General features: G+C 38.3%; 2 protein-coding genes across 2 annotated transcripts; both read right to left on the bottom strand.

The window, feature by feature from the left end:
- Positions 1 to 10: 10 nt before the first annotated feature.
- Positions 11 to 26,182, bottom strand: LOC141441287 (short-chain dehydrogenase/reductase family 16C member 6-like). The gene is given in 9 exon segments (XM_074105963.1): positions 11 to 533; positions 2,115 to 2,314; positions 2,896 to 3,057; positions 15,868 to 15,987; positions 16,561 to 16,676; positions 19,117 to 19,187; positions 19,189 to 19,225; positions 19,228 to 19,393; positions 25,537 to 26,182. Coding segments are annotated over 8 exon segments (966 nt in total). The 5' UTR covers positions 19,385 to 19,393; positions 25,537 to 26,182; the 3' UTR covers positions 11 to 430.
- LOC141441288 (uncharacterized) lies at positions 4,418 to 6,568 on the bottom strand. The gene has a single exon (XM_074105964.1). The coding sequence runs from the start codon at positions 6,566 to 6,568 to the stop codon at positions 5,618 to 5,620; it is 951 nt and encodes a 316-aa protein (XP_073962065.1). The 3' UTR covers positions 4,418 to 5,617.
- Positions 26,183 to 26,393: the final 211 nt, after the last annotated feature.

Here is a 26,393-nt window from a genome sequence, read left to right as displayed (position 1 = left end):
TGAAACAAGCTTTCCGCCGGGAGTTTAAATGTTTATTGGTACAGTTCAGTCTTCTTAAAATACCCTCCCGATATTTAACTCGCTAATTAATTTATATTACTACGGTATGGACTAAATCAAAATCTGAAAGTAAAGGCCTTGTGTCATCAATCAATTTTGTACTTTGCCTTTTTGATGAACTACAAAATCAACCAACACCCGTATTACTTGGCTTGCAGGAATCTTATTTATAGAAACGAACCTCTTGTACTTATTTCTAGCATGCTTTAATTTGTTTATTCGACAGTAGAAGTCCTTGTTCGATATGCAAAAACTTTCACGAAAGCTCAAAAATGTTCCTGTGACAGAGTAAACCGTCGAAGTTTCGCTTGTTGTAACAAGTATTATGCTTTATGCTATTATCTATATTCTATGTCTCGATTCAATGAAGTTAGCTGGCGGCTACTTTGGGTTTTCCCTTGAATTCCATCATAGATTGCGGTCCTTTCATGACGCGGTGCATCAGGTCCCAACACATTTTTGCTGGGAGTAGGCTGAAATCATAAAAAGAAATCTAAATTTTTATGTTCCCAGTGAAAACTTACAAAGCTGTGTAAGTTTTGTAGATTGCATGACGGAGTAGAAATCATTGCCGTCCCACTAAAAAAGGGTAGGTAATGATTTCTTATTCATTGGACGCATTGCGAGTTAGCATTCGCTATTGCGAGTTAAATGGACACCGTAGGGGGTCGCAGCGGATTGTCCGCTCCGCTTGCAGTGGAAGGGGAGTGTAAGTGAGGACTTTCTTTGTAACTGTCACATTATTGTCGGAAAATGCTGGGAAAATTTGGGTGAGGCTCTGAAACTTATGTATCATTCCCCGCTTCCCATTTGTTACGAAAATTGACTCGTGTAGTTGTGTGGTCACAGAATTGCAATTGGTTTTAGTTCGTGGAATTATCCTTTGATTTTCGTAATACACGGCAACCGATAAATGAAACGCTTTAGAGCCACATTCTAGATCCTTTTCGTCTGCTGTCTATTGGTTTCGTCTTCCTCTACGATAAACAAATACCTACTCGTATGTGTTTTATTTTCGGTGACAAAAAGTAAGCATCAAAACCTAGTGCTAAACGTTTGCTGCAAACAGTAAGTAGTGGTTAGTTGGCTGGCAGATTGGCAGAACTAGGTCGGGCAGCCTCCCCACATCCTGCCAAGGCCGACTTAGAGTGGTGTAGCGGTTAATTAAATCAGAATAATCTGAAGGTTTATAGCTACTATACCTACTATAAACAATGGTAATGACCCTTACTTCCTTTCTAATATTATAATTGCAAAAGTAACTGCCTGTATGTCTGTTACATATTCACGCTTAAACCACTGAACTGATTTAGTTGGGGAGTTAATTTCACATCTTGAAAAGGACATGGGATAGTTTATATCCCAGAAAATAACAATTTCCAAGGGATGGTGATGTGGATTGTGCGCTAGCCGGCAGCGGCGTGGTTAGTTCTGTTCATTGCGCGGCCGAAACACTCGCCGCACAGTGGTCACCTAGCAGCACACGCAATGAACAGAGAAAACGCTCAATCCGCCACTGCCGGCCCCGCTGCCTACTGGCGTCCAGTTCGCGGCCTAACAAAAGCTAGCGAGCTAGAGCCTCTAGCTGGCACTGATTAGGTCCATCAGCCAGATAAGTGGTCTATCAATTTTTAATCAAGTTCCTATCAAATGTCTATATATAAGTCGCTAAAGTCGAACTTTCAAGTTCACAGACACGTCTATTGGCATTATTGTTTTTTGACATGCAAACGATTATCAGTTTTACGGTGGTAGACCACATATTTGGCTGATGGTACGTTCACAAAACACAGTTTTGATCTATGGCCTCTCAAGCAGAGGATCGTGGGTTCAAACTCGAGCTCGACCTCTTGAGTCTTTTTACCACCACCGATTTACCACGAGCTTTACGGTGAAGGAAAACATCGTAAGGAAACCTGCACAAACCTGCGAAACAATTCAATGGTGAGTGTGAAGTTTCCTATGCGCACTCGGCCCGCGAGAGAACGCCCTCTTATTCTGAGAGGAGGCCTGTGTCCAGCAGTGAGACAATGACGATGATGATGAATACTTACCACTTTAGCGGCAGTAGGTATCGAACAGATCCAGGCATGATACAGTTGACCTCGTTCTTTCGGATGGAGTCAATCATGGTCTCGGCGACGTATTCGGGCTCCAGCATGGGCATCAGTCGCGGGGTCACTCCGTCGAACATGCCCGTGTTGATGTAGTACGGGCAGACTAGTGTCGCGTGGATCGTGGTGTGCCCATGAGCCTAGAAATTAATAATGAGTCTGTCATTAATTTAATGTTAATTACAACGTGTCTCTCTCCAGGCAGAAGTTATGATGTGTATGTAAACTCTTTATTGTACAAAATAAGTAAACAAACACAATTGACAAACATTGAGATATATGTACAAAGGTGAACTTATCCTATTAAGGGAACCAGTCAACAGTCAGGGACAGACAAAAAGTGACAAAAAGTTATGCCTGGGGACCGAAGTCCAAAGGTAGCGTCGGAAGTTGTAGGTACTTAGGCTGCGGCTCCACTGAGGCGGAGACGAGCGGAGTGGAGAGGAGACGTGTAGGGATCGACCAATCATATTCGTTCAAATCCACATCTCGTCTCCGCACCGCTTCAATGGAAACAGTCAAGAGGAGACGAGATGTGGATTGGTCGATTCTTACACGTCTCCTCTCCGCTCCGCTCGTCTCCGTCTCAGTGGACCCGCAGCCTTGCGCCCGAGTGAGACACTTCGATGGCGGATGGTTGGAGTTCCTATATTTACTCACTAGATGGCGCTAAGTTGCTACGGTACTACCTATATTGGATATTCTATATGCTGGTATATACCCTGAGCTCGGTAAACAGGCTCTCGTGGAAGCCGACGGTGGCGAACTTGGTGGCGCTGTAGTCTGTACAGCGGTAGGTCCCGAGCAGTCCCGCCACGGAGCCGACGGTCACCACATGCCCCTTGCCCGTCTCGATCATGTCCGGCAAGAACGCCTTCACTGTCTGAAACAAGAAGTTGAATTAAAACCGGCCAAGAGCGTGTTGGACACGCTAGCCATTACGAAAAAATTAAGTAATATTTTTCTAAGGATTTCGTACCTATTTTATACGGAATCTTCCAAGTTTATATATTTTATACCTTAGGCTGCTATTTACTCTCAAACTTAGCCGTTATAGTTTTCCTTGTAAGTTTGATAACTACCATCCTGATTTTTTTCAAATTTTTTCGATTTTAATGAAAATTTGCACTTGAATATTTCGCAAACATATCACTGAATCAAAAAATAGTCTTAGCAAACCCGTAATGGTTTTAAAAGACCTATCTAACGATACCCCACACTATAGGGTTAGATGAAAAAAAAAAACACCCCCACTTTACGTCAATGGGAGGTAACCTAAAAAAATTTTTGTTGATTTTTTTATTGTACCATTTTGTCGGCATAGTTTATATAGATATCCGTGCAAAATTACAGCTTTCTAGCATTGATAGTCGCAAAGCAAAGCCGTGGACGGACAAACAGACAGACAGACTTGGCGAAACTAATTATAAGGGTTCCGTTTTTGCCATTTTGGATCCGGAACCCTAAAAAGAAGCGAAGAAGCCGTGGTGGCCTAACGCTGCGTTGCAACCAGGGATGTGCGAGGAATGTGTTTTTCATGAACCAATAGAAACCGCCCAACAAACATTTTACAGGTGGCCACAACGTGCCAATTTTGACTTTTGGTTGTATAAGCTGGTCGTAAACACGTCGTTATCACATCGATATGACCGAGAAAAGGCCCATTTTATACGAATCTATGTCGTAATATAGTCACGTAGCAGTCCTATAAGTCACTGTATCAGTCGTGTAGTGGTCGTATAGAAATCGTGAGACATGGTGTCATGACCAATGTTCATGGAGTTATGGTGTTTATTACCGCTGTTTTACCGCATTTTATCGAATAAAAGTGTTTATCGTGACTTTAATATGGGGTTCTGTTGTAAAGTTATCAGATAAATATGTAGTAAATTCAAACTTAAAAACTGCGACGGACAATTACTTTAATCATAGCAAAGTAGAACAGCCATTTTTATATTTTAGTTATCTTCTTGTGACATCTTCGAAACTCACGTACGACTAAGTAAGTACATTTATCTGTTGGGAAATTAACGCTATCGAGTAATATGCCCTAGTCTTCTCAATATAATGAACGCGCCTTATAAATTCTGTAAATTAAGCTATATTCTTTTCAATGTTTTTAATGAACGTTTTAATAATTACCTTTAAACGTCTTAGGGTTTAAGATACAACCGTAATACAATGTCTAAACGACTTTGCATCTGTGAACTTATCTTTTGTCAGCCATTTTAACGAAATTAGGGTTAGGTGAAATTTTTATAAATTTCAAATATTATTATCAACTTTACAAAGAAAAGCTGTGTCACTAAAGTTATATACGTAATAAATAGTAGCATAAAAGTGTTCAAATCGGCTTATAATCTTAAAAAAGTGTACCTAATTTATCACTTTTATACGATCGTCACGTAAAAATAGTAGTCCTCGGGAATCTAATACGACAAATGTTAGTGTAAAAGACGTATAGACGTTATCAAGATGACAACTGGTTATACCACTAAAAGTTGTATAATAGTCATGTAAAACAGTCGTATAGAAGTTTATGCGATGTTCATATTGGACTACAAATTAACTTAGAATCGTATAAGAGTGCAATATATGACTTTTACACGATCGTCACGTAAAAGTAGTTCTTATGACTATAACACAATAAATGTTGGTGTTAAAGTCGTATAGACTTTACTAAGCCAACATCTCCGGTTATACCGCTAAAAGTTGTGTAAATGTCATATAAAACATCGCATAGAAGTCTATACGATGTCAATATACGACTAAAATTCGACTCAACATTTTATAAGAGTGCAATATATTACTCTTATGCGATCCTCACGTAATAGTAGTTTTCGCGGCTCTAATACGATAAATACCGGTGTAAAAGTCATATAGACGTTATTACGACGACAGCACTAGTTATACAACTAAAAGTTGTGTAACAGTCATATAAACGGTCGTATAGAAGTCTATACGATGTCTATATGACTACAAATTGACTCTAAATTTTATAAGAGTGCAATATATTACTCTTACACGATCGTCACGTAATAGTAGTTTTCGCGGCTCTAATACGATAAATACCGGTGTAAAAGTCATATAGACGTTTGTCTCATACGGACATAATGGAAGTTTTTAATTAAAACCTCAAGCTGATCTGAACTTATTTTATTAACAAATCAACCTTGCAAATAAGAATAAATATAAAATGAAACGGGCTTCTAGTACGATAGCCTTAAGTTTTGTAAGCAGCTAATTTTGACCACGGAATTAGAGAGAATGTACGTGGCTTCCACCGCTTCTCCTTGACGCTAGGGGGCGCTGCAGGCGGTGGGTCGTCGACCAATCTTGTGTCGGCACGTTCGTGTAAATAAAAGTTTGACGTTCGTGTTATTCCATGATTGGCAGAGCGAAGCGTAGACATGCTCCCCCCCCTTGAAGCATCTGGGGTGTCTTCAAGCCTCTTCGTCAGTAAGCAAGGGACAGATACGGGTAAGTGGGCGACGAACGCAGCCTCGCATGGTAGATATGTCCGCCACTCGAGATATCCCGTCGTGCCCAGGGAAGAGACGAGAGATGCGACCCATGCGCCAGTGCATTGGGGCAGTGTTGTCCTCTTGAAGAAGGACGAGATCACCAACGCGTAGGAAGCCCTTATTTATGCGCCATTTGGAGCGCTGTTGTAGCTCGCAGACATATTCCTTCTGCCAGCGGCGCCAGAAGTGCTGGCGAAGTTGCTCCAGTCTAGCGTGCCGCTGCAGAAATCTTGGGTCGGAGTCTTCGTAGGCCGGAGCCGGTAGCGACGTGAGTGGCCGGCCCACCAGGAAGTGCCCTGGAGTGAGAGAAAGGAGGTCTTGAGGAGAGGAAGACAAAGGGCACAGGGGTCGGCTGTTTAAAATAGCTTCAACCTGTGCAAACAGAGTGGACAACTCTTCGAAAGTAAGATTAGAGTTGCCGATGACTCTTTTTAAATGAAATTTTGCTGATTTTATGCCAGCCTCCCAGAGACCACCGAAATGAGGAGCGTAAGTTGGAATGAAGTTAAATTTAATTTTTTCATTAGTTGCAAAATCAAATATAGGAGTCTGGTTTGACTTAATAAAGGCGCCTATCTCTTTTGCAGCGGCAACAAAATTACGTCCATTGTCACAAAATATCTCGGCAGGCGCTCCTCGACGAGATATGAAACGCCTCAGTGACAAAATAAATGCATCCTTTGTTAATTGGCTAACTATCTCTAAATGAATGCATTTGTATCGAAAGCAAATAAAAAGACACAAATATGCCTTTACGGGTTTGACGCCGCGGCCTCGTCTATTTAAAACAAAAAAAGGTCCAGCAAAATCCAAGCCTACCGTCTGAAAAGGAAACGCGGGTACAATGCGTTGTGTGGGTAGATTTCCCATCAGAGGAGCCAGCGTTTGACCTTGCAAACGTCGACATTTGACACATTTGCGTACAATACTTCGTGCAAGGTTACGGCCATTAATAACCCAAACATAATCGCGAGTCACGTATAGCAATGTTTGTGGACCAGCATGTAGATGGCGTCTGTGCTCATAAAGAAATATTAGTTTAGCCAAATGGTGTTTTGCATGAATAATGGCGGGATGCCTTTTTTCATAGTGGTAGTACGACAAAGATATTCTACCCTTTGATCGAATGACACCATTTTCATCGATAAAAGGTGACAGTGATAAAAGTGAGCATTTAGGTTTGAGTGATTTGCCTTGATTTAGTGTCTGGTACTCGACAGGAAAGGACTCAATTTTGTGAGTGTTTTAATAAAAATGAAAATGACTTATTAAGTTCGTCGACCGTTAGATGACCTACTTTCCTTGAGCTTGGATTTTTGACGTTGTGAGCAAAACGTAAGACGTAAGCAAAGGTACGTTTCAATTTTGTAAGACTCGAATAATTGGCAAATTGAACCAGAGGCTCAGTTATCGTAACAGTGTTTGATTTTGTTTCAGGAAGGTCAACGTTAAAGTTAGGCCGCGATTGAGGCCAACTTGATTCATTTTCCGACAAAAAACTTGGTCCTGCCCACCAGTGGGCAGAGTCAGCGATTTTACTGGGGGGTACACCCCGGGATATTAAATCAGCTGGATTTAAATTTGTAGGTACGTGCCGCCATGATGAAATTTTAGTGGTTTCGCAAATTTCAACTACTCTATTTGCGACGAAAGTTTTAAGCTTGCTGGGACAAGTGTTGAGCCAGCCTAGAACTACAGTGGAGTCGCACCAGTGTACACATCGTGCTATTTTGCAGCGCAGAGACTCAAGAACACATTTAGTCAGTCGCGCGGCTAGCAAAGCTCCGGCCAGCTCCAATCGCGGTATAGTGGTGGGCCGAATGGGCGCGAGCTTGGATTTAGCGCAGAGTAACTTCGTGAGGACGTTTCCTTGAGCGTCAATAGAGCGTAAATATATGCAACTGCCAAAGGCGAGAATCGAAGCGTCACAGAAAGAGTGAAGCTCGATAGACACTGGAGAATCACACAACACACGCCGGGGGACCTCCAAGGTGAGTAAATGTGTTAGTTCATTTTGATAATTTACCCAATCTCGTCTTATTTCCTTAGGTACAGGCTCGTCCCAGCCTATTTCCTGTTTCCATAATTGTTGTATAAGAATTTTGGGCTGGACGGTACAAGGACAGAGAATACCGAGTGGGTCATAAGTTTTGAAGGTGGCTGATAAAATAGACCGTTTCGTTAATTTTAAATTTGTGTCCATATCACGTTCGGAAGGAATATCGATCGTGTAATGTAAATGATCATTTTTTGGATTCCAGCCTAACCCCAGGGCGCTAGCAGAGTCACTGAGACTCAGATTTTCCTGCAAGTTAACATTGGACGACTGAAAAATATCGGGTATGTTAGATTTGAATTTGCGCAGATTGAAACAACCGGAGCTAAACAAAGCAGTCACGGAGTTGAGAATATGAAGAAGCTTCTCTTCGCTGTCGGCTCCAGTCAGAAGATCATCACAATATAGATCATGTTGCGTGATGGTTTTGATCTCATCATCAGAGCATTCCTCCCCTAGCTGCCAAATACACTTAGTACTCAGGTAGCTGGCACTGGCAAATCCGTAGGTGACTGTGTTCAGTCTGAGAGTTTTAAGAGGTAGTGACTCGTCTTCTCTCCATAAAATTAGCTGTAGGTTTCGATCATCTTCGTGAATAGCAATCTGTCTGTACATCTTCTCTATGTCGCCTGTGAGAACAAATTTGTGTAGACGAAACCTCAGTAGTATGGAGAAAAGAGAGTCTTGTATCGTGGGGCCCACCATTTGTAATTGATTGATTGACGTGCCGGAGCTTGTAGGTGCCGAGCCGTCAAACACGACACGGAGTTTAGTAGATTCGCTGTTGGCACGAAATACAGGATGATGGGGCAAAAAATAGTTAGGTTCTGGTCGTTTTTGTGGGGACTCAGAACAGTGGCCCAACTCAAGGTACTCATTTATAAATTTTGAATATTGCTCCTTGAGCTCTGGTTGCTTCCTAAACCGTTTCTCTAAATTTAGAAATCGACGTTTAGCAAGGTTATAGGAATCACCAAGCGAGTTTGGAGTATCATTGAGCGGCAGCCGGACACAAAAACGGCCGGAACTTAGGCGGACAGTATTTTGTAGAAAGTGCTGTTCACATGCCTTCTCAGTTGGACTTAACAATGATTTTGAAGGAATTTCCTCAAGCTGCCAGAATTTAGCTATTTGTTGTTCAATATTATCTGACGAGTCAAGATTGGAGGAGAAATTACATTGTAAAACTTCTGTATTATTTGTTTTATAATTTAGTTCACGATTCAAAAGTATAGGACCGGATATAACCCAGCCGAATTGTGAATTAATTAGATAAGGTTTATTTTCGCCTAACGATTTGCGACTGCTGCCGATAATTTCCCAGTACAAGTCAGCTCCGATGAGCATGTCTATAGGACCTGGACAGTTAAACTTCGGATCAGCTAAAATCATGTCGGTCGGTAAATCAAAGTGACTTATTTTAACATAAGATTTAGGTATAGTACCGGTTAGTTCAGGTAAGACCGAGCATGTAGATTGCAATTTAAAGTTTGTATGTATAGAATTAAGTTGCACAACGCAGCGCTCCTTGACAATGTTACATGTAGTATTGCCTATACCTACAATTTTAATGGAGTTGGTAGGTAATGACTCAAGCTGTAATTTTGCCTTAAGACTTAACGTCATGAAGCTAGATTGGCTGCCGCTGTCTAAAAGAACCCTTGCGATCTCGGTTTTATTTGTGTAAGGATTACACACTTCAATTACAGCAGTTGACAAAAAAACGAGATCAGCAGACTGACCGGAAGAAAAGTTGTTAATTGACACTTCCGGTTTAGCGTGAGTAGCCGAGCCCTTATTGTTATTGCCCATCGGCTGCTCACATGTAGGAATGACCTTATGCAAAAGGGTATTGTGTCGCTTATTGCACTCGCGACAGGGGCCATATCGACACATCTTAATATGGTGCCCCGTTCGTAAACAATTTAAACAAAGCCTTGATTTCGTTGCCTTATCAATCCGCTGCTCCACAGACAATGCTAGAAATTTAGAACAATCATAAACGCGATGGTTCCCTCGACAAATACTGCAAATCAGCTGATTTGAATTTGAATTATTAGTGTTTATTATCTCGTCGGCAGTTAACGAATACAATTTTGATTTAAAGTGAGATGGAGCAGCACTAGAGGTTGACGGCGGCGTAAATAATCGCTTATTTTTATCAATTTTATTGCGATTGTGGCTTTCAAGCACATTCGCACGGTCGCTTAAAAATTTATTAAATTGCTCTAAAGTAGGCAGATCACCTAGTGAGTTACGATGCTCCTCCCACTTAAGATTCGTCTGGCTATCTAATTTGGAAGCGACTATATGTATGACAAGGGTGTCCCAATGCTCTGTAGGCTGCCCTAGACTGGATAAAGCACGAAGGTTTTTGTTCACGTGATCAATTAAGTGACGAAGTGCCTTATCCGATTCACGAAGTATTGTCTCAATGTTAAATAAAGAATTTAGGTGGTTGTTTATGAGCTGTCGTTTATTGTCGTAACGCTCACACAACAAATCCCATGCCTTAGAATAATTTGAACCCGACATCTCTAAATTACTTATAACGCGAGCGGCGTCGCCCTCAAGATACGAGTTCAAATAATGAAACTTATGCACGGATGGTATCCGAGTGTTGTCATGAATCAGCGAGGTGAAAGTGTCGCGAAACTCAATCCACCGGTAATAAGTGCCATCGAATTTGTTTATTTGTATTTGCGGCAGCTTAAATCCCGGGTGGTCTTGAGCTTCGTGATAGCAATGTGAGCTATTGTTCAGCACGGTGCCGTCGTTTGCCAAGCTAGCAGAATGTTGCTGAACCAATTCTTGCGCTGTTGCTAAGCTGATGATAAAGTCTTGCTCGACGGCATCACGCTCGTCAAGCAAAGCCTCTAACTGATCTGGATTAAGCACCTCGATCTGACTTTGCAACTCATCGTATTGACAAGACAATGCCTCAATAGTGGAAATTTTTAATTTTAACTCTGTTACCTGAATAGACGTGAGCGGATGATCTAAACTATCAAGATAATTTTTAAATTTAGTCAAGCGACCCTTTACAGATGCACGCTTGGTAATTAAGGTTTTAAGATCACTCATTTTCGATATAAATACGTTGTAGTATTGAATATTTAGTATCTAAGTTAGTTTAAGCTATTATGTAATATTGTAAATATTTAAATTTGTACCTGTTTACGTTTAAATAGGTAATACTTAGATGTTAAGCTATTTAATAGTTTAAGTAAACAAGTAGACGTTAGTTATAAGTGTAAGTGGAATGCAACTGTTAAAGAATGCGGATTAGGTATGTTCCCAACCAGCAAAAAAGTCTTGGATTGCGCACTTTATGAGAGTGGTGGGCTTATAGCGCTCTTATAATTGTTTTGGAACATGTTACTGCTCTTATATTAGCCTTAGATAAGCTAGTACAGACTCAAGAACTCTCTATCTTATAACCTAGTCTCATATATGTATATAAGCTCATTTTATAATACTATTATAAGCCTCTTACTCCTACAATAACATTTACGAAGACTCATTGTACTTGAGAATATCTGTTCTTATAGCACCATTCTCTAAGTTTATTTGATTTTATAATGGTCCTGATAAATGCTCTTGTAAGAATGTCAGACTAATATCAGCATAACATAAGAACATTATAAGCGTATACTTTTTTTATCTTGTTTAAAGCTATTGTAAGATCGATAGCAATAGTTTAGTAAGATATTAGAATGATATTAGTTCATTTGATTTTATAATGGTCCTGATAAATGCCCTTGTAAGAATGTCAGACTAATATCAGCATAACATAAGAACATTATAAGCGTATACTTTTTTGATCTTGTTTAAAGCTATTATAAGATCAATAGCAATAGTTTAGTAAGATATTAGAATGATATTAGTTAATTTGATTTTATAATGGTCCTGATAAATGCTCTTGTAAGAATGTCAGACTAATATCAGCATAACATAAGAACATTATAAGCGTATACTTTTTTGATCTTGTTTAAAGCTATTATAAGATCAATAGCAATAGTTTAGTAAGATATTAGAATGATATTAGTTCATTTGATTTTATAATGGTTTTGATAAATGCTTTTGTAAGAATGTCAGCCTAATATAAGCATAACATAAAAACACCAGACAAGTTAAGTGTTGAGAAAGATATTGGTGAGGGTTCTGCAGGATTTTATTTCATGCAAGAAGTCGATATAGAGGACAGAGATTCAGTCTGTGACATAGATCATGTCAGTGAAAATGAATCTTCGACCGAGGACGGAACCGATTATGAAAAAGATTTTGCCTTAAAAAGTGATTTACACTTCAGTTGGGCATTGACTTAAAGTATAAATAATTCAAAAAAACTCATTTTTCTAAAGTTTTTTCTTTGGAAAAGTTGTTTGTTACTAATCAGTATATGCATACGCTTTCGTATCAACGCCTAATTAGAATTCAACCTGTATAAGTCGCAAAACCCAATTCCAGAGATTGCTGTGGCCATCAAGAAATTATTATATCACGGAAAAATGCATGCTATATCTCTTCTAGAAATGGCGTATACTTTTCCACACTAGTGCGCAAAGTAGCACTTTTTGTGCCTGAGTAGGTAATTCGCACAAATATCCATTCGGGTTGTAATTATATTTACATGGCAATTGCCATTTTACACCCAGGGGAAGATGTAAAATCATATGCTCACCACGGGAAATTACAAAGAAAGCCTTAGATAGCTTGTTTATAGCCCTCGCCTTCGGCTCGGGCCAAATACCCGCAATCTGAGGCTTTCTTTATATTATTTCCCTATGTGAACAATTTACTAATATTTTTTTGATTTTATGGTTTTCATCTTCTTTTACAGATATTTACTCAGGAGATGTAAAGCCATCAAATTTAGATGCTTATCCGGGGCCTTTTGTTAGTGAAATGAATCAGCTTGAAAAAGGATTTACTGTCACTACTAAGATAGGAACTGAAAAAAACGTTATTGTAATGGCCGCATCCGTGACACGTTTCACTCAACAAGAAATGAGTTTCTTTCCAAGGCCATGTTAAATTCTTTAACATACGGAAGTCTTTCTTGGTCAAGTAACGGTCTAAATCCATATATTCAGCCATTTACATCACCAACGTTGTCACTTAAATAAAAAGTAAAAACTTTTAGTATATTTGTTTTTATAAAGTCAAGTGATCAGGTTAGGATAAAATCAGGTAAAGGTTAAACAGTTCATGTTTTATGTAGGTAAAGCAAGGAACCCTAAATTAATTCAACATGGCCGTACCATTGGTATTCAGAATGCTAATATTAGAGTAAATGATCTTACAATAGTCTAATAGTGCGCTGGAAAAGTGCAGCTATAACAATGGCATCATTTTCACTGCAATTATAGAAATAAAAAAATATACGAGGATAGAAAATACTATTTTAATTGATTATTTGAGTGGGCGCATGAAATTTGAAGCGTAAAACAGGGTCTACTTTACAGTAAATAATATGTTCCAACGTAAATACTTACCGCGCAACATAAAGAACCACCAATGATAACAAACACGTTATTAATATTACTACTATTATTATACTTGCATTCAGTTTGTCACTACAATATTTTATTCTGCCACGCTGCAGTTCACTCACCGAGCATAATGCACGCGGAATGTTTCAAAATTTCGTATGGTCGTACATAAAATCAAAATAAGCTTGTTTAGGCTCACAAGATTCTAACGTTGGACCAATATAAGCCTATGCAGGCTTACAAAATACTTACGTAAAAGCAATATTAGCCTAAGGCAGCTTAAATTAGTTTTGTAAAGATTATTGTAAATGCGAACAGTATTCAATAAGACTGATATTAGGACGATGTTAAAATAAATACGCTTATAATTTGTGCCCAAATCCAGGCTTATACGATGATATAAAACCAATATTAGAGTGAAAATTTATAGTCTTGAGATGGTTGTAAGAGGAATTTTGCTGGTTGGGTTGTACCTATCGTCTATTCAAGTAAACAAGTCATTAGCAAACGGCGTTATGAATCTCACGCTCCTCGCTCTCGCCGGTCAGTAGGTGGCAGGCACTGCAGCAGCACCACGCGCGGGGCTGACGCTGCACCAGCAAAGCTAATTGTTCGTTCTTGTGGCGTAGTTACTCGTGATCAGCTGTTGCATAGATCTGAAATGCACGGGGCGAACAATTATGTATTGTCGTAACAATAGCGGCGATGCGATAGGCGTGGGCGATAGCAAATTGGAAGCAAATTAAGGTTTTAGTTTAGTGAAGTGCGGTTTAATTTTAGCAAATAGTTTTAATAAATAGCAAATGTTGTGGTAATTAAGCTGAAATTTGTAATGGAATTGCTAACCTATGCTTAGCAAAATGTGTGCAACTTTAGCAAGGCGTTGCGTTGCGTTATATATTTGAGGTTAACAATTAGTGCAGTGCTCAATACCTAGTGGTTTGCATTTGTGAAACCAAGGGAAAATATATAAGCTAAGGTAAGATATAGCGATAGTTTACCTATTTTATTAGCTTAAATGAATACGGGTACGTTATGTACAGAAGCCACCACGGTGATCGATAGTTCGTGGTCACGGAACGGACTTACGACGTTCTGTGCGTTTTAAGAAAACAAGTTGATACACTGAATTGCACAGGCTGAGAGCTAGGCTCTCTGAATGAAAGCTTAGGTAGGGAGTAGAATCGGTTAGGAGATAGGACACTTAGCTGGATAGGCCTGGCCGCGGTGCGGGTTGCTGACCGACGACGACGATACCAGAGGTCTTGATCTTGATTCTTGAGCTCCTTAGCAAGTAATTAGCTTGCCTACTTGCTTTGCTGCCTTATGCGTAGATTTAGTTAGGCAGGTGTCCTGTCACGGTCGCCAAATTTTATGTCTCATACGGACATAATGGAAGTTTTTAATTAAAACCTCAAGCTGATCTGAACTTATTTTATTAACAAATCAACCTTGCAAATAAGAATAAATATAAAATGAAACGGGCTTCTAGTACGATAGCCTTAAGTTTTGTAAGCAGCTAATTTTGACCACGGAATTAGAGAGAATGTACGTGGCTTCCACCGCTTCTCCTTGACGCTAGGGGGCGCTGCAGGCGGTGGGTCGTCGACCAATCTTGTGTCGGCACGTTCGTGTAAATAAAAGTTTGACGTTCGTGTTATTCCATGATTGGCAGAGCGAAGCGTAGACAACGTTATTAAGACGACAGCACTAGTTATACGACTAAAAGTTGTGTATTGGTGATATAAAACCGTCGTATAGAAGTTTATACGATTTCTATATACGACTACAAGTTGTATAATGATAAGAGACCCATAGTCATATTACACGCTAAATTTACTTCTAAACGATGTTTATTAGCATTATGAGTCGCATAACTTACACAAATACGACTAAAATGTTTGTTGGGCGTTCTTTTCCCTCTCCTCGCACAGCATATGTCTGGTGGAAACAGCAGCAGGGCTACTCCGAAATTTGAAACTCGAAGTTCGTGTCGTGCGGTCCCTCTGACACTTATACTATTTAATACGAGAGCGAGAGGGACCGCACGACACGAACTTCGAGTTTCGAGTTTCGGAGTAGCCCTGCTGAGCGGAGCGAGGCGAGATGAAGCGTTTCTACTGGTTCATGAAAAACCTTCCTCGCAACAAATCCTCGCACATCTCAAGTGGAAATGGAGCCTTACGGAGACTAGACGCACAATCACATGTTACAAATCTTCTTCAAACGCATTATCACTATAGGATAATATGATACGAGTAGAGACCCGATGATATAGATGGACTTCAATTTTAATATGACAAAAGATACTAAATAGATCGACATTAGAGGTTGTAGCGCTTCTAAAGTAGGTAACCTCTACTAGTTACACTAATAATACATTACAACATTACACATTTTAAATATGTTTTTTCCGCGACTCAAGGCTGGATACAAAATTAAATTATTTACCACATGCCATTATACGCTCAAGTAATAACAATTTGCTTAAATTGCAATACTATTAATTCTTATAACAATTACGCAACTGACGTACTAACTCATTTTTTTCAAGAGCCTTGGAGTAATACTTAATGAGCGGTCAATTTTTATTGCAAAACATGCACTTGTGCACTTACCCAATAGTGTGAGAGAATGTTCACTTTGTAAGTTGTCTCGATGGCCGTGTCACTCAGTTCCAACAGAGTTTCTCCGAACACCGTTCCTGCGTTGTTGATCAGAACGTCCACTTTTCCGACCTTCGAATATTTAATTTATGATTTTTTATTTGTTGAGAATGAGTTAGAGTATAGGTATATGCGGTGTTACAAATTTAGAATTGACCTCCACTCCACAATCTGCTTAAATTAGCTGGCAAATATAACGTTCTTGCTTTTATACATTACAATATAGAACGAATTATATAATTATAATTTTATATTCTATTTAACACGAAATATAACGTAGGGGCATTTTGTTTGCGTCGATTTTAATTGAAGTATAAAGATACTGACGAATTATTATATTGTAACCCTTATACATAATACATTTTTTCCCGGGCCGAGCAATCTAAGCATCAAATACTTATGTAGTTGCCGACTTGCCGAACTTTATTAATTAATTAATTATAGAATATATTTATGCCAGAAATTTATATTTGATCAAGACGAAACTTAAGCACAGATACTTGATATTTTTTATGTATTTCAAGACAACATGCCATTACCGCGGTACAAAAAGCGAACACCGCCATCTACCAACGAGTAGGTAGCAAAGTTAAATTTACCCTCATAACTTACACTCGTACAGGGATTTTATATAACTTTACTAACCTCTTTCCTAACTTTTTCGGCGGTTGCGTAGACGGCAGCCCGATCAGCCAGGTCCACGACGTAGCTCGCCACTTCGTAGCCTTCCTCTGTTAGATCTGTACATGTCTTCTGTAAGCCTGGTCAAAAAATGCATGCTTAAAACGTTATATTTATATACGAAAGGCAAACTCAGTGCCGGATTAAGACTATTTGATACGAAAAGCAATTCTGCGACCCCCTCCCACTTATCCAATAGTAATTTCGAATCGATCTTTAAAGAAATTATCATAGCGTAGGTAGTGTTTATTCGGTGCTGCTGTTTCCTGACAAGACGTGGTGCCCTAAGCAATGTGGGTCTCTGTGACAGACTTGTTGGTTACTTTGATAATGGCGTCACATTTGTGATTGGTGAAATAGGTAACTAAATGATCCCATCCATCCCATCGCAGCAAGACTAACGTACGTCAAACGGACATCTCGATACTTACGCCATCTAGCGATATTTCGCCTTAATTTAACGCGAGGACAGCTGAAAAAGTCACTTCAAAGTTCAATCTCACAAACGGCTGAACCGATTTTTGATAAAACATGTCTAAGAACCATCGCTAGAAAACCTGCTTTTAAATAAAAAAAACCTCATTCAAATCGGTCCACCCGTTTAAGAGCTACGGTGCCACAGACAGACAGACATACACACAGATACACAGACACACATAGCGGTCAAACTTATAACACCTCTTTTTGCGTCGGCGGTTAAAAACTGGCAATGGCTATTGCTTAAACAGAAGTAGGTAATATACATAGACTTCTAAGTGCGAAATTAAAACGTACCAAGCATATTAACAAGTATCGTCTACGAACAAACTCCATAAATCTTCTAACTCTCAATCTCATTTGAATTGTAGACTGTAAGGTACACCGTGTTTTTATTGATTTCCGTTATCTTCGACAGATAGATCAGTTCAATGATTACATATATGATAGAAACTATCTAAATAAGTTTTAGGAATAGTCTAAAAAAAATGTTTATATTTTTACATAATAATAATGAATAATTATATTGATTTAACTGTAATTTTAAAGGAAAAATTGAAAAATTCACAAACTTGACGAGCAATATTCACGTAATTACGTGCCAAATACGAGTATGTATGAATCAGAAACACTTTACGAACGAACTTTATTACGAACTTTTACCTGCCCAACCTGTTTTAACGCGCAGTATTTAAAAAAAATTGATTACCTTTATAAGAGTAGGTAAGATTTAGGCTACTGAGTCTCAAAGAAATTTATTTCATGACCTGTTCAATGGTACCTTAAAGTTAATGGAAATCAAAAATAACACAAGTTAGACTGTACAACAAATAATTACGTCTCTATGTGGGAGGGAAGTACTTACTATTACAATAGCTAGCTACTAGTTATATCTTCATGTAAATCTGCCAGGATGTAAATAAACCCACATAACATATCCACATTTTGTCAAGCTCGTTACAGCATTTATTTTTGTCAATCTGCGCAATTATTTAATATTAATGTACCTAATTGACGCCGTATTTAATCTGCGAAAACAATTCTTATTCTTATTACTGTATTATTTAAGTAGTCGTAGCACGCGACGATTTCATTTATTGCGACTACGGTTGTGTCGTTGTAATTAATTACAACAATGATCAGCATAGTTTTATGGCTATATCGCAAGTCTAGTGATGAAGTCCTGTCCTGTTGTTTAAAGAAGGAAATACGCTGTTAATATACAATATGCCACGTTTCTTCGTTATATAGGTACTTCGGTTATGTTAAGTCGTTATGGACAATAGTACATTGTGTCTTAAGGGCGGTAAATAAGGAATTACGAACGAGAGTCTAAAGACTGAGGGCTTCAATGAGTCGATGTTCGTAATTCTAGTACCGCCCGTGCGACATACAATGTTTTCATCACATTTGCGAGTAAAATTTAATATATAATATTTAATAAGTAATTTTATATCGCCTAGATCCAGCATAAATACCAACTTTACGAGCATGAGAAGTGAAAATATCTTTCCACTGTTACTATTTAATTTCCTCTCAATCGAAGTGAAAAGCAGAGTGTAAAACTCGAGCATTAAACCCATTTTCCTCTCGACGTGTCTATCATGGCTATAATGTCTCGGGTAAAATGCACATTTTATGCTCTTGTTGTAAATGTCAAAAAATCTTCCGCCGGTCCCCATGGTGAGTTACGGCATTAATATCTGCCACAGCGGAGCGGAACGTGCAAGAATATCTGACACGCCCTAGAAATAGAGTTGTTTCATATATTTATGCACGCTTTGTTGTATCAGATATCGATGCTGGTGACTGTAAAACGGCGCAATTATCCCTTTGAGGAATCTCTACTTGTTAACCTTTTAGTGTTTTATTACCAATCAAAAAGCGCACTTATTCCATAATATCACAAAAAGTTAAACATATTGTTGAACACGTGTTGAACATGTATTAATAGAAAACTGTCATTTTGGGTACTTATGTCTAAAATGTGTTTATTTGTTATCATAAAATCATTCGCTAGTTAAAGAACCTAACTCCACATACCTTCCTTATTGATGTCCCAAACAACAACTCTTGCACCAAGCCTTGCTAACTTGACAGCAGCTGCCGCCCCACCCCCCTCCACCCCCTGTCACCAGCACTACATCCCCTTCAAGCTTTTCATGGGCCTGATAGCATTAGGCACTAAAGTCCAGAACAGTGATTCTAGTACGTAGTAACAGGACAAGACGATGAAAAGGACGGTGTCCTTAGCGATATCGAAGATGCTCGCCATTTGCGAGTGCGAGTTTATTTTCGTTCCTTCCAACATATTTGCGACCTGCAAAGAAATAAATGTATATATAGCCTTAAAGTGAAAGTTAATATTCAATCGCTCATCATGCCGCGCTACAGTTTTTAATTTAGAAAAGATGACAGAACAAAACAAAACATTTTTGTTGGGTAGGCCAAAGAGAGCTCTTTTAAGGGGCTACAAGTTTTGAAACGTATTTCCTACTTTTGCACTACAGATAGAATTATATGTCAAACGGTTATCGATTCTTCAATCTTTTATCTCCATTTTTATGTACCGGATTTTGAAAAAAAATTAATACTTAATTTTGTATGATTTTTTTAAACATTGTCTGAAAAAACACTTATTTCGTATCTCTATTGACATGAAAGATCTAACTTATACGAAATCTACATATTTGGGTTCGTCTTTGACGTCTCTAAAAACTGATCGAGGGTTTTCATTTGAAACTAATTAACACAAAAGTTATGGCCAGAAAACCAGTTTTTTGGCCTAAAATTGTTCATGTTTGATGCCAAATATCTCGAAAACAATGAACTTTGAAGTAAATATGGGATACTATATTGCTTAAAGCCGTTGTTGTTAATATAATAAGCTACAAAAATCATTAGAAAACTAAGGAATTCAGATCGAAGGTCATTGGGGCATGGGATCCCCTTAAGCCTTGTATTCACTTAACTATCAGCCTGGCGCATTCGGAAAGAACAGCAATGACAAGACGAAGTGCCGCAAGATATTCATCTGGAATTATACCAACTCAGCGGTGCAAAATTTGGCCCACTCTAATACATACAAAATAAATAACCTATTTCTGCATACATTTGAGAGCCAGATTTTATGCGCGAAAAAAAATAACGACGGATTACTATTGTATGCAAAACAAGTCATCGCAATTTTACTGTCAGCATTTTTTGGTAAATTATTATTTCACAAATAATTGTGAAGTCGTGGTGGCCTAGTGGTTTGACCTATCGCCTCTCAAGCAGAGGGTCATGGGTTCTAACCTCGGCTCGCACCTCTGAGTTTTTCGAAATTCATGTGCGGAATTACATTTGAGCTCGAGCTTTGCGGTGAAGGAAAACATCGTGAGGAAACCTGCACAAACCTGCGAAGCGATTCAATGGTGCGTGCGAAGTTCCCAATCCGCAATGGGCCCGCGTGGGAACTATGGCCCAAGCCCTCTTGATCTGAGAGGAGGCCTGTGCCCAGCAGTGGGACGTATATAGGCTGGGATGGATGATGATGAATTGGTTGAACCAGGTGTTACATTCCATACGAGGTCCAAATTAAAAAATTCAAATTCATATAATTTATTATGTAAATAGGGCACTTTTAGACGTCATTTTTAGGGTTCCGTACCCAAAGGGTGCCAACGGAACCCTTACTGAGACTCCGCTGTCTGTCTGTCTGTCTGTCCGTCTGTCTGTCACGGGGCTCTATCTTTTGAGCCGTAATAGTTAGTCACTTGAAATTTTCTTAAAATAAAAATATAAGGGGGGCTCCCATACAACAAATGTGATTGTTTTGCCGTTTTTTGCTTTATATTAATAACGGCAACAGGTAGACGCTTGAAATATTCACAGAATCTGTAGTTAAATATAATGACCCGGATAACTCACGTCTTAAATCGAGTTTAGCTCGACATGTTTCGGGCTAATCCGTAGCCCTTCGTCTCGAACTTCGTCTTCGTCTTCGTTTCGATTCGTAGACGAAGGGCTACGGATTAGCCCGAAACATGTCGAGCTAAACTCGATTTAAGACGTGAGTTATCCGGGTCATTATATTTAATATGAGTGAATCTCACGGTAGTTTCATGTTCAGAATCTGTAGTTGTATAATCACTTTAAAAATAAATATTTAATTAAAAATAAAATAAATATTTAAGGGGGGCTCCCATACAACAAACTTGATTTTTTGCCGTTTTTTGCTAATGAATGTCTAAATAATATTGATAGATAATGGTACGGAACCCTTCGTGCCATTCGTGCGCGAGTCCGACTCGCACTTGGCCGGTTTTTAAAACTACAGCGCTTTCAGAAAGACCATCATTGCCAAGAAGAATATATCAACGAACTATAAACGATTACCTACATTGGTACAATTAATTATACCGCGCGGGTGACCAAAGTAATTGTTCATACCTTCTTACCTACTTCAAATCAAAATTATCGTTTGACCTGGATGTTCCCAAGAGCAAATGAGATATTAAAAAAAAAACGTGTGCTTAGTGCCTACATTTCCTCGATTTCTCTAGGATCGGTTCAACAGATATTTATTGACTTTGGAGAATACTTCTTTGGATGAAAAATAATTATGAAAAGCGATTCACAATGACGAAGTATCTGCTAGAGCTAGAGTATCTGGACTTACGCTACTTTTCCGCTCGAAGCTATTATATAGAATGCAATTAGGTTGCAACAGACACCGTTGGAGACCTAGGCGTATCTGATTTCGCTCGCTTGGACGCAATCACAATCATGATGGTAATTAGAACTGAACGTATTCTACATTGAAGGCTCAGATACATGCGCGTATTTCTAACATGATTTTTTTTAACTTCACTAATTGTCTTGTTGCCGTGGTGGCCTAGTGGTTTGACCTGTCGCCTCTCAAACAGAGGGTCGTGGGTTCAAACCCCGGCTCGCACCTCTGAGTTTTTCAAAATTCATGTGCGGAATTACATTTGAAATTTACCAGAGCTTTGCGGTGAAGGAAAACATCGTGAGGAACCTGCACAAACCTGCGATGCGATTCAATGGTGCGTGTGAAGTTCCCAATCCGCACTGGCCCGCGTGGGAACTATGGCCAAGCCCTCTTGTTCTGAGAGGAGGCCTGTGCCCAGCAGGGACGTATATAGGCTGGGATGATGGTGATGATGAATTGTCTTGTTAGTATACCTACCTACTCGTATGTATTTATGTGGATTAACTGTTGGAACTCGATTTGAACCCACTTCCATTGGTCGGGTTGAGTCATGATTAACTTGAAATTTTGTATACATAAGTAGGTTAGATACGTCAAAGCCATACAGTCATCAAATAACATAGTCAGCAAATAAAAAATGATTTAACTTTAATAATGACTTATGTATTTGAGTTGAGAGTGCAAAAAAGAATTGAATTTAACTACATTTCAATAGAATCTGACATTTTTCTAGACATTTGACACCCTAACGTGGGCACACTTAATTATGTATGTCCCTGTTATGTTGATGTGATTATAATCTAAAAGGAATCTAAAAATAATAATAGTCACATTACCAAGACCTAGCCCTATCCATCCTGTGTTCATGTGAGTTATCTGGAAGTGTTGTACAGGATTGTCAATCTAATAAAATGGAGTTTAGGTATTTTTGGTTAACATAAACACGGGAAGCGGTTGCATGTGTATGAAACTAAAAGATGTTATAAAAAACATGAAATTAACAACTCAAAAAAAAACACTCGTTTAGTGGCCCAAGGGTCAAATTAAGAATGCAAATGAAATTTTAATTTTTATTTATTTAAAAGTGTCGCATTGATTTAAGAAGCGCCTTCGGTTTTGATTACACGTGAACATTTTCAAAGTTCATCTTGTAGAATTTAAATATTGAAATTATTTAGAATGACCGTATGGTTTTAATAACGCCCATGTCCAACCTTCTTTTAAAACACTTAAATTTTAATGGAAACGTTAAAAAGGTCCCAAAATGCATTACGAAAACGAGTTTTTAAAATTCCCTGTCCTTTGCTTGACGTGTGATTGGTAGTGGTCAATGGCAGTAACTCAACATGTAGGTATTTAACACATATCAGTACATAGGAAACTGTAATTTTGGTCATAGGTATATAAGACGTGTTTATGTATGTTATTTTTATTTTGTAGTAAGGCCCAGTTACATTTTTCTTACACGGCACTCGGTTCACTTTGATTAGTTTTACGATTTCCAGTAGACACCGAACACACTGAATAAGTAGCTATAGGACAGGTACCTAGTAGAGCAAGTAAATCTTCCACTCCATGGTTTTGCTATTCCAATCATTTAGTCGGTCAATTCATGTGTGCCACGGCGAAATGTAAACACGTCTATTATAGACTCAGATCCAAATTAGAGAGCACTTTCACCCATCTTTTTAATAAACGAGAAGTAGGTATTTTATATCAAATGTAAAAAAACATATCAAAAAAATATTTTCTAAAAAAATCCTGTCCGAACTATGGATAGTTACAATTAATCATTTATTAATACGAGTATGATAGGTACTTAATTGACAGACACTTTATTAGTTATATCGTCGTTTTGCCGGAGAAATTATAATATAATACTTGAAGAATATACAATGTAAGCAATAGGTGGCCATCGCTTCAAAAGTCCATTTTGCGCTCTAAACGACATAGCATGCACGAAACGCACCTTTAGGTCAGCTCTTTCGCTCTATCATTATTTGCTCTTAGAAAGTAGACGGAAGGAAAGTTGAGACCGGCTCTCAGCCATGTTGGTGTGAAATGAATTAACATTATTGTGGGGACTATGCTTTAAAATGTACAGTTAAGACTCTTTACTGTCTTTAAAAGGCCTTTGTACCGTTTTTTGCAAGGGCGACGCACCAACAGTTCAAATGGTTCTGTAGGTGTCCGTAGGCGGCGATGATTACTTTTTATCACGTAAACCGCATGCTCGTTTGTTGACTTTATATTAGTCATCACTGTTCCTTGTACCATAAAAGAAGAGCCAAATCGTAATATCAGTTTAAACTTGACACGATTTAGTATTAAATTACCTTTCGGTGTAAATTTTACAATTAATCGAAACTAATTGGGTATTTAATTGTTTAAAAAACTTCATTTATTTTCCAGATTAGAAATTAAATCCATCAAAGTAGGTACATGTGTTTAGTAAAACGAAAATGTCATTTGATAATAATTGTTTTATTTAGGTACATTTACGTGCATAAGCCAGACCAGCCATGTCGCGCTCGCGTTGCTCATAGAGGAAGGACTAAAGTAATCGCTCGACATTTAAACTCGATTTAAGACGTGAGTTATCCGGGTTTATTTCAGTAAATATGAGTGAGTCTCACGGTGGTTTAATGTTAAAAAAAACGAATTATCATGGTGATCTTAAATTATATATAAAATATTCGTAATGGTTCTAATTTTGGTTTTGCCATTTGATTCGAGGTATAAAGTTTGGACGGTTAGTTATACATGGCGAGACCACGAAAATATTTTCATAAATTTCTGCTACGATTATTAAAATTTAGGAAGGCTTATATTTAGTGCTGGAATTTACTTGCAATTTACTTGCTTAGGTACTTATCGGTGCGTTGGATAGTTAAAAAATATTACGGCTTTATTTAAATAATTTTTAATTGTGCTTGCAGTTGCACTTGACGATTGTTTTGCCTTAACTCTAAAAACCATTTAAAACAAACCGGCCAAGAGCGCGTCGGGCACGACTGAAATAGGGTTCCGTAGCCATTACATAAAAATTAAGTAATATTTTTCTAAGGATTTCAAAAATATAATAGCAATAACATAATCATATACAAAAATAAAACATTAATCATAATTATAATAAAAAAAAAGATACAATAAAAAAAATGTCAAAAATCACAAAAAATATAAAATTTCATATTTTGTACGGAATATTCCAAGTTTAGGTATATTTTATACCGTAGGCTGCTATTTACTTTTAAACTACTAATAATTCTCAAGAAAACTTAACCGTTATAGTTTTTCTTGTACGTTTGATATACCTACTTCCTACCATCCTGAATTTTTTCAAATTTTTCCACTCACTTGTTTAGATTTTAGAGCGGGGAGGGGGGACGCTCGATTTTAATGACAATTTGCACTTTAAAGTTGAATATTTTGCAAACAAATCACTGAATCGATCAATTGTTTTAGAAACCCCTAATGGTTTTAAAGGACCTATCCAACGACACCCCACGCTACAAGATTGGATGACAAAAAAAAATTACCCCCACTTTACGTCTGTTTGAATTTTTTATTGTACCATTTTGTCGGCATAGTTCACATATATTCGTGCAAAATTACAGCTTTCTAGCATTGATAGTCCCTGAGCAAAGCCGCGGACGGACAGACAGACAGACATGGCGAAACTATAAGGGTTCCGTTTTTGCCATTTTGGCTACGGAACCCTAAAAATGAAATATAAAAAAACATACCTTATTCCGCGAGTAAAAACACAATCCAAAATATGTAGAGCGGTAAACAGTTAAGTCACTCCGTGTTTATACGCGCATTTCTCTGTGTGGTCGGCGCGGGCGCGTGCAGCTTTCCACGCGGACTGTCTGACTCTGCTGGCATTGCTCGTTTGTTGTGAGATCGGTCTTTACAATCGCACTGGAACGAAATTTTAGGGTCCTGTAAAACTTTAACACTTTGTTTAGTAAGTTAAATAGGTATATGTGTATTGCTAGAACATAACAAATACAATAGGTCTTAGGTATAGGATGTTCTTATGCCCCCTACCCATTATCCTGTATATAACTAGGCGTGTAATATTGAAAATAATTTTTCACTTCTCATGCTCGTAAATTTCGTGTCAATGCTATAATAATAATAATAATAATAAAATGTATTTATTCAGATAACTAGGATCCATCAGTTGGTATTACTTATAAATATGTTAGGTACATGATGTTAGTTAAATGTACGATGCTAAATGATGTTAAATGTATGATGTGCTATGCAGAGTACATTGGTAAAATATGAACAATGCCAATAGTTTCCACTGTTGCTATTTAATTTCCTCTCAATCGAAATGAAAAGCAGAGTGTAACACTCGAGCATTAAACCCATTTCCCCCTCGACGTGTTCTATCCACCCTCGCCGTACCGGCTCTGATGGCTATATGAACGCCTCGGGTAAAATGGCTCGTTTTATGCTCTTGTTGTACAATCTACCATTCTCTTAGCATTTACAGTATAGGACAACATTAAGCCATATGCATAATGTAAATAATATGTAGATTTTCAACTTTTAATAGGTAAAAAGTCAAATATTGCATGGTATCAAGTAT

This window comes from Choristoneura fumiferana, chromosome 23 (assembly GCF_025370935.1).
Source record: "Choristoneura fumiferana chromosome 23, NRCan_CFum_1, whole genome shotgun sequence".
NCBI classification, from domain to species: Eukaryota; Metazoa; Arthropoda; class Insecta; order Lepidoptera; family Tortricidae; genus Choristoneura; species Choristoneura fumiferana.
Note: the sequence above shows the minus strand (reverse complement) of the source record. Positions and strands in the feature narration are given on the sequence as shown.